Source organism: Babylonia areolata, chromosome 20 (genome assembly GCF_041734735.1).
Source record: "Babylonia areolata isolate BAREFJ2019XMU chromosome 20, ASM4173473v1, whole genome shotgun sequence".
NCBI classification, from domain to species: Eukaryota; Metazoa; Mollusca; class Gastropoda; order Neogastropoda; family Buccinidae; genus Babylonia; species Babylonia areolata.
The window spans coordinates 19503837-19513836 of record NC_134895.1 but is presented as its reverse complement, the minus strand read 5'-3'; the positions used below and the strand labels follow the sequence as shown (position 1 = coordinate 19513836).

General features: G+C 45.2%; 1 protein-coding gene across 2 annotated transcripts in view; it reads left to right on the top strand.

The window, feature by feature from the left end:
• LOC143295300 (orexin/Hypocretin receptor type 1-like) overlaps window positions 1-10000 on the top strand; it is a 247922-nt gene that overhangs the window by 227741 nt on the left and 10181 nt on the right. For both annotated transcript variants that reach the window (XM_076606923.1, XM_076606924.1), the window contains exons 4-5: window positions 4846-5100; window positions 7239-7368. In XM_076606923.1, the coding sequence (XP_076463038.1) occupies window positions 4846-5100; window positions 7239-7368 (385 nt within the window). The remainder of the gene's footprint in view (window positions 1-4845; window positions 5101-7238; window positions 7369-10000) is intronic.

The following is a 10000-nucleotide window of genomic DNA, read 5'->3' as shown; positions in this document are numbered from 1 at the left end:
AACTCTAAAACTGTAGAAACTAAAGGCAAGGGAGGCTATTTTGGGAAGAGGTGGGTTTTAAGGCCAGACTTGAAAGAGCTGAGTGTGGAGACTTGACGAAGCGAAAAAGGAAGTTCATTCCAATCGCAAGGTCCAGAAACAGAGAAAGAACGGCGGCCAACAGTCGAGTGTTTGAATCTGGGTATGCGTAAACAGAGTGGATCCGAAGCCGATCGTAGTGAGCGAGATGGAGTGTAGAGGTGAAGGCAGCCGCAGAGATAGGAAGGAGCAGTTTTGTGAATGCATCTATAACATAGAGTGCTGATCTTGTACTTTATTCGGTGTGAGACAGGGAGCCAGTGGAGATGTTGCAAAAGAGGAGTGATGTGCTCAGATCTTTTCTTTCTGAGGACGAGTCGGGCAGCAGAGTTTTGTATGCGCTGAAGGGACTGAATGGATGAAGCAGGCAGACCAGACAATAGAGAGTTACAGTAGTCAAGGCGAGAGAGAATGAGAGAAACGACAAGTCTAGATGTTGCGTCAGTGGACAGATATTTCCGGACGGCACTGATGCGTCGCAGTTGACAGTAGCAGGACTGACATGTCTGACTGATAATTTTTTGCATGGACAGTGTATTGTCAAGGACAACACCGAGGTTCCTGACTGACGTGGAAAGAGGGATGGATGTACTGCCAAGTTTGATTGTGTCAATTGTGATGGAAGACAGTTTTTTGTTTTGTTCCTATGATCATTGCTTCAGTTTTGTCCGCGTTCAATTGTAACTTATTTCGAGTCATCCAGTTTTGAATGTCCAGGAAGCAGTTGGATGTTTCTTGCAAGAGCGACAACAATTTTTTCAGGGGTATCACTCTTCTGGAGTTGAGTGTCATCAGCATAAGAATGATGACTGATATTATGGCGGTTGATAATTTCAGCCAGAGGAGCAGTGTACAGTGTGAAGACCACTGGGCCTAAAACAGATCCCTGTGGGACTCCACACACACACGCACACACACACACACACACACACACACACACACGCTACCGCGCTGCAACCCTTCGTTACAGAAGTCTGTGTGTGCATTGTGCGCGGAAAATGATTAAAAAAAACCAACAACTTTATTCAGTCCTTGCTGACATAGGAAAATGCATTGAATCAACATCTACATGCAGATGAAATCTTAAATCAAATGCACAACTTTTTGAGTGAATCAACATCTAATTTTCATGCTTTTTTTCCACGTGCAATGCTGTTACAGCAGCAAGATTATCTTCGGGAATTCCACAGAGTGTGTGTGTGTGTGTGTGTGTGTGTGTGTGTGTACGCACGCGCGCACGTACGCGCGCGCGCATGTGTACGTCGATTCATGTGTATGAGAGAGAGATATTTATTTGACGGTCATGTTCTTTTGTATGCATTTTTGAATCTCTGCAGCGCCTAGAGTTCTATACTATAGCAGATGAGGATGCTTTAGAATAATAATGATTGTTGTTGTTAGAAGTAGTTGTAGTAGCAATATCTAGTACAGTTATAAATATTGTTGTTGGTTGTGTTTTGGTATTATTATTATTATTACTGTAATAACTTAGTTATCACTCGGCATATAAGCGACCTGATGCGTTTCCCAACTGTTTATAGTCACGTTGCAGCTCGTAGGTTTCTTTGATATATCTGTAATGAATTTACGGTGTCGTTGAAACAAAGAAAGGAAAGAAAAAATCCTGCCACATCTTCCCATTTGCTTTTCGTGTATTCCGTCACGTCAGATATCGCCGTCAGCGCGCACGTTATCGATGCACGATAATGAGCTAATGGATGCCATGACTCTGTAGCTTATAATTATATACCGTCATTGCTGGGAGTTCTTTTTTTTTGGGGGGGGGGGGGGGAGAGGTTTGTGATGGATGGGATGACTAATGAGCACGTCCTCTGATCGGATATTCCATGTTTCTGGTTGGCTAGTTGTCTCGGGGAAACAGTATAAAACACTTCATATAAAAAAAAAACACAAAAAAAACACGGCAGCTCCGCCACTTATCGAGTTATGACTGTGATAGGTGATAGCCGTCGGCTGTTTGTTATATTCGCTCGCTACTTGTTCGTTGTTCTTTGAGGGGAAGCGGGGATTGGGGGGAGCTAACTGATTTAGCGGCGGAAGTCCATAGCTGTGTTTGTGTGCGCTTAAGAGAACCTGATATTGATTGCGGATACAGAAGAAGGGACAGAAGTGAATACTGACAGTGGGTGAGTTTAGTTAGTTATAAGCTCACGGAGTACGTCTGATTGGACCTAAATGATGACAACGGGTTAGTTAAGTTCATTAGCAAGCATACGCAGTACGTCCGATTAGACATGACTACTCAGTACGTCTGGTTAGACCTGACAACTGACAGTGGGACGTTTATCTATTAGCAAGCTTACGCATTACGTCTGATCATACCTGAATATTGACAGTGGGTAGTTTAGTTCATTAGCAAGCTTATACAATACGTCTGATTAGACTTGGATACTGACATAGGATAGTTTAGTTCATTAGCAAGCTCACGCAGTACGTCTGGTTTGATCTATACGAAAGTGGGTTGTTCGTGACAGTTCATTAGCAAGCTCATGCACGATATCTGATCGGAACTGACTACTGGCTGTGGATAGTTTATAAGAAAGCTCAGGTACAGCGTCTGATCAGAACTGAATACTGACAGTGAATGATTCATTAGCAAACTCAGAAGAACGTCTGATTAGAACTGGATACTGACAGTGGATAGTTTAGTGTATCAGCAAGTTTAGCCAATAACCCTGATCAGGACTGAGTACTGGCAGTGGATAGATCATTAGCAAGCTCACGCAGAGCGTCTGATTAGAACTGAATACCGATACTGAGTAGTTATTAGCAAGCTCATGCTGGAACGTCAGGTTAGAATTGAACATTGACAGTGGGTAGTATAGTCCATTATCATACTCACGCTAGAACTTATGATCAGAAGCGAATACTTTATGGTGCAGGTAGTTGAGTGATTAGCAGCCTCATACTAGAACTTCTCTGTTGTTCTCTCTATCCCCCAGTTGACACAGTTCATATGCCATCAGATTTAGATAAGAACTAACCAGTCAGGGAGTACAGTTTGATTTATAAGCAAGCACACGCTAGAACATCATACACTGTTCTCAATGCCTGATCAGCACGTTGGGTTCATGCGAAGTTCACTCATCTGCTACCTTTTTTTTTCTTTTTTTCTTTTTTTTTTTACAGCAGACGTGGTGTAGCGAATATGGATCTGTCCACACACTCTGACACCCCCTTGAAACTGAAACTGTTGCTTCTTCTAGATTCTGTCTCCCCCAAACCAATAGACCTAGTCCATCCACTGACACAGGGTAGTTTACTAGCATGCTCACCCACGCAGACCGTCTGATTAGAACCGAATACTGACAGTGGCCAGAAGGTATTTTCTCTGCTGTTCTCTATGTCCAGCCAACAGAACCAGTCCATCTGCCACCTGACTTTGATAAGAACTGAACACTGACAGTGGGTGTACGAGTAGCACACTTCATTAGAACGTCTGATCACAACTGGACACTGACATACCCAGCATGCACACCCCCGAAAACGGAATATGGCTGCCTACTTGGTTCTTCTGTCTATGCTGGGCCTCTGACCGAGGATGGGCGCTATTTCAGTATTCACACTTTCATCATCATCATCATCATCATCTGACAGTGGACAGTTCGTCAGATCAACATCCGTTCAGTCCCCCCCACACTCCCATCAACCCCCCTCCAAAACAGATGCAGCCCATCACCGTGTTTGTAAAACGCTTAGAGCTTGGTCTGTGACTGAGGGCAGGCGCTACAAAGTATACTTATAATCAATATCTGACAGTGGACAGTTCATGAGATCATCTGTTCTTCTCTCTGTGCAAAATGACTCCCGTGTTTGTAAAGCGCTTAGAGCTTGGTCTCTGACGGAGAGTAGGCACTATGTAAGTATCCATGTCATCATCTGACAGCGGGCAGTTCATGGATCATCATCTGACAGCGGGTAGTTCATGGATCATCATCTGACAGCGGGTAGTTCATGGATCATCATCTGACAGTGGACAGTTCATCGGACCATCATCTGACAGCGGGCAGTTCATGGATCATCATCTGACAGCGGGTAGTTCATCAGACCAACATCATTCTTGTTCTTCTCTCTGTGTCCTCCACACACAGACGCAGTCCACCGCCGTGATTGTAAAGTGCTTAGAACTTGGTCTCTGACCGAGGGCAGGCGCTACATAACCACCCACATCATCATCTGACAGTAGACAGTTCATCAGACCATCATCTGACAGTAGACAGTTCATCAGACCATCATCAAACAGTGGACAGCTCATTAGACCATCATCTGACAGTGGACAGCTCATCAGACCATCATCTGACAGTGGACAGGTCATCGGATCATCATCTGACAGTGGACAGGTCATCGGATCATCATCTGACAGTGGACAGTTCATCAGACCATCATCTGACAGTGGACAGTTCATCAGATCATCATCTGACAGTGGACAGGTCATCAGATCATCATCTTGCTCTTCTCTCTGAGTCCCCCATGAACAGACACAGTCCATCGCCGTGACTGTAAAGCATTTAGAGCTTGGTCTCTGACCGAGGGCAGGCGCTACATAAGTATCCATATCATCATCATCATCTGACAGTGGACAGGTCAGACCAACATCTAACAGTGGACAGCACATCAGACCATCATCTGACAGTGGACAGGTCGTCAGACCAACATCTAACAGTGGACAGCACATCAGACCATCATCTGACAGTGGACAGGTCATCAGATCATCATCTTGCTCTTCTCTCTGTCCTCCACAAACAGACGCAGTCTATCGCCGTGTCGGTGCAGACGCTGTGCGCCATCGCCGTGGAGCGCTACTTCGCCATCTGCCGCCCCCTGAAGGCCCGCATCACGCGGCGCACCGTCACGCTCAGCGTGCTGACCATCTGGACTGTGGCCACCGCCGTCGCCCTCCCCTCGGCCGTCTACACGCTGCTGGAGCACTACTTCTCCGACCCAGAGCTGCGCGGCTTCCTCACCTTCTGCCGCCTGGGGCTGCAGCCCGCCTGGGAGCAGGTGGTTTAACCTTGTTTTGTTGTTGTTGTTGTTTTGTTTTTGTTGGTTTTTGTTGTTCTTGTTGTTGTTGTAAATGTCCCACCCCAGAAAACGGAGTATGACTGCATACGTGGCGGAGTAAACACGGTCATGCACGTAAAAGCCCACTCATGCACATACGAGTGAACGTGTGAGTTGCAGCCCACGAACGAAGAAGTTGTAATGTCCGACCATTACATTTATAAAAAAAAATAATATTGTGGAAAAAAATTAAAAGAATACAACTACTACTCCTCCTTCTCATACTCCTACTGTACGATAGTCAGTCGTGTCCGACTATGACCATCAGAACAGCACAGGAAGTAACTGCCGTCCCGACTATTTGAGCTAGAATTTGATTAAAGTATGGACAGTCTTGCCCAAGTAGTTACCTCCCCACTCTCTCGGCCAAGAGGGTTTTAGGACAGTCGGCGTTCCCAAAGGCCAACTAACTACCGAGGCTGAAGCACTCAGAGCCAGTGTAATTTTGCCTCCTAGTTTGAGAGTCAGTCCTTCACAAAAGACTGAGATGTAAATGGTTTCCTATTGCAACAGAGAAACCATTGATGATACAGCTCTTCACTTTGCTGTTGGCCCAACTGTAAACATGTCAATATGTGACATAAGCTGAGTGTTGGGTCTTAGAGTAGTAGAAGTAGTGGTAGTAGGCCTGTCGTGTCAACGCTCAGCTTATATCACAGAATGACCTAAGCTTACAGCTGGGCCAACAGCAAAGTGTGAGCTGCTCTGTATATTAATGGTTTCTCCACTGCAATGGGAAGTTATTCACAGCCTTAGTCTTTTTGTGAAGGACTATGACTCTCAAAGTAGGAGGCAAGATTGCACCGTCCCTTTGTGCTGCAGCCTCGGAGGGGCGAGTTGGCCTTTGGGAACCACCCCAATCCCCGACTGTCCTAACACCCTCTTGGCCGAGAGAGTGGGGGTGTGACTTGGGTAAGATTTTCTCCACTATAATCAAATTCTAGCCCAGATAGTCGGGACAGCAGTTGCCTCCTCTGCTGTTCTGATTCTGATTCTGATGGTCATAGTCGGACACGATTGCATATCATACAGTATGATTAGGAGCAATAGTAGTACTATCTTATATTTTTAATGATAAATGCACATGTAACAACTTGTTAAGTATCAGTCGGGGCATAGGTCATTCTCATATTGTAACAGTTCAGTTCAGTTCAACTCAGTTTCAGTTGCTTTGCTCAAGGAGGCGTCACCAGTGCGTTCGTACAAATCCATTATTTTTAAATGCTACACCACATCTGCTAACCAGATGTCGCCTGACCAGCTAGCGTGACCCATTCAACGCGCTTGGTCAGGTCTCGTGGAGAAATACAGTAGAATGAAATGAAATGAATAAATAAAATCAGTATAGAAATAAAAGTAGGTTAGTAAAGTAAAATATAATAAGTAAAATAGAATCAAATAAAGAAAACATAATAATGATATGAATGATAATAATGGTAAATTGGCATACACACAACACAACATACAAGGACGTCTTGTGTAGACACAGTCGGAAATACTGCAGAAGTTAATTACCTTTGCTTGCAGATTGTAGATATGTCGATATGCAGGACCGTTGATAGCATTCTAATAAAACGAATTTTGACACCCGAGTACTGCTCGGATGCGAGGCTTAATGAGTTAAAGGTTTCCCAAAAGTGTTGAACATGATCGCAGTCCCAAGGCATGTGCTGAATGCCATCATGATTTTTTTTGTTTTGCCCAATGCACATCAAGAATCATTTGTAACACCCAGATTTACAGGTAACGATCAGAATACATGTAATCCGTTGACCCCTATTGGGGCGCTCTCGGAGGATTTGAAGTAGCAACATTTGAATTATACAACAAAATAAAAACGTGAACAACAGATAAGACACTGTGAAATTTTTGACAACAAAAAAGATAAGCGACGATCTTATCATCTTGTAATGTTTCCCATTTTTGATGAATTTCACCCCTACTTTCAAACAAATTCTTCTCCTTTCTTTCAACAACACACATAAAATAATGATTGCAAAAATTGAAAACGGAGTTTGGATTCAAATATTCCTATATTCAAAATTGGTAGCAAGGATTTGTCTCTATCCATTTTTCAGGTGTACAACCTGGTGCTGGTCGGAGCCCTGTACCTGGTGCCCATGGCAACCATCGGCGTCTTCTACGCCATCATCTCGCACCACCTGTGGCACGTGCAGGTCCCTGGGGTCACCGTCAGGGGCATCCGGCGTGAGTAGTTGTAGTAAATAGGTAATGGACGAGTGGTTAAAGCGTTGGACTCTCAATCTGAGGGTCCCGGGTTCGAATCTCTGTAACGGCGCCTGGTGGGTAAAGGGTGGGCATTTTTTCTGATTTCCCAGGTCAGCAATATAAGCAGACATGCTAGTGCCTGAACCCTTTCGTGTGTATACAGCACGCAGAAGATGAAATACGCACGTTAAATATCCTGTAATCCATAACAGCGTTCGGTGGGTTATAGAAACAAGAACATACACAGCATACTCAGAACGGAGAACGGCTGCCTACATGGCGGTGTAAATAAACAAAACGGTCATACACGTAAGATGTTACATGCCCGTCAGAGTGTGTATGTGTACGTGAGCTATTTCCCCTTTTTCTGATGACGTCATCAGTGACGTTACTACGCACGTACGTGAAACGTACATAGCAGACAAGGGTTTCTGATCCAGTGGTCACCAGTGATCAGAGTTCGAGGCTCCGGTTTCAAGGCCAAGGGAGTTGTGTCATTTTGGGAAAAAGAAGGGTTTTTTTTCGATTTTCCTCACAGCAATCCTCCCAGGTTTGAATGAGTGGGTACCTGCCTTCAGCGAAGGAGAGAATTAGGCCTCGCCTTCATATACTGAGCCCTTGGCACACGGATTATGAATTCGTTGCCCATAATTATAGTCGTGAAAGGCTGTGTAAAGTTTACTGTTTATTTAGTGTGGGAGTGGGGTTGTGAAGAGGGGTTTGTGTTAATTTGTGTTTGTTCTTGTTTGAGCGGTAGTGCGTTTATTTGTGCGTGTGTGAACTCCGAACTCATTTAATTGTCGTAAAACCCATTATAGGAATCATGGACACTATAAACACAACAAGCAAACAAAAAGTAAAAGCAGTAAGTTGTGAGCACATGCAGGATATTCCATAAGACAGTTATGAACTGCGAACCTCAAAGCATTCATATATGTATTTTGCCAGTTCTGGTTGGAAATAATTTAGTGGCAGCAGAGAACTCGGCCTTTGGATTATTGTGTTGCCAGTGCCACCTGGCCAATGATTCGAAGACTGAGAATTAACTGTCATAAGTTGGCGAGATCTCGTCAGAGTACATACTACACTTGTCCAGAAAATGCAGTTCGGTGTGTGTGTAGAACGGTGATTGTAGTCAATTTGTTAGAATACTGAGTTTTACATTTGATTGTTATCGTTTGGGAAAGGAGGGGGTAATGAATGATGAGTTGGGGGAAACTGGGTAGTGTGTGTGTGTTTGTGCGTGCGTGCGTATATTTGTGCATGTATGTATATGTTTCTGCAGTGTGATTAGGCGTGCACATGTAGTAAGAGCCTGTGTGTTATTAGGAGAGGGTTGAGTGCCAGAGTGGAGAAAGTGGTGATACAATGGGTACCAGCACACTGTGGCATCAGAGGCAACGAAATAGCGGACATTCTGGCAAAAGACGGTGCACAGAAGGAGCAGGCCAACAAACTGGTGCCATACTCATACGATGAAATCAAGACAATGATCAAGGCACAGCAAGGAATAAAGTGGCGCCTCCAGCACCCCAAATACAACCCAGAAGACAGATACCATTTGCTGGAACGACGGGAACAGGTCAAGATCTTCCGCCTGAGGACTGGACACAACCGCCTGCTCCACCACATGCACATAAAATTTGGCATTGGACAGAATTGAGAGTGCCCTTGTGGTGAGGGACCAATAACAACCGACCACATCCTTCAAGACTGTACGACGCATGCAGCATCCAGGAGGAAGTACTGGCCAACACCGACAGTAGTGGAAGCCAAGCTGCACGGCACCCTGGAGGAGCTGCGACGGACGGCAGCCTTCATCGAGGACACCAGGCTGCTCATCTAACGGGAGACGAACGAGGAAGAAGAAGAAGAAGAAGGATAGGGTTAAGACTCAAAGGGGCCCCTGGGGGTATCACAACGAACAAGTGATGATCACAACTGCTTGTCTCAGACACTCACCCCTCTTACCTCAGTCTTCCCAGGATGACTGATCGTGTTGCTGGTGAAGATGATGCCAGTAGTGCGCGTGGGATGCATTTTGTCTTGTCCTGCCTGCAGCCTAATCACCAGCCCACCTCCCGCCTAACCTTCCTTCCCTTCTCCAATCGCCACCACCACCTTCTTCTTCTTTTTCCTTTCTGCTCCTCGTGTGGTTCTGGCTGGTCTTGTTTGTCTGTGGATTTCCTCGACTTGTCTGGTTATATATGTTGCCAGTTTATCAGGCCTGACAGCGTTGTCCCCCCCTCTTACCACCACTTTACCCCCGTTGCCTCCCTTTCTTTCCTGTCTTTTCAGCCTCTGTGTGTGTCTGTTTACTTTGTCGTCTTTCTTAGTCGTCCTGTAACTGCCACACGTACGCTTTGTGTGTGTGCGTGTGTGTGTGTGTGTCTCTCTCTCTCCCTCCCTCCCACCTGTTACGTCCCCTCCCCCTCAGTACACGACTCCTACCCTCTTTCCCTCGCTTCCAGCCTGTCTGTCTCTCAATACCAATTCAGCTTGTGTCTGACAAGTAGTATTATTTCGGTCTGCTAAGTTTCCGTCTTTTCATTTATGGATTGCAAATGGCATCAGAACGGTTCTGGTAACGTCTGCTAAATATATCTCCTTA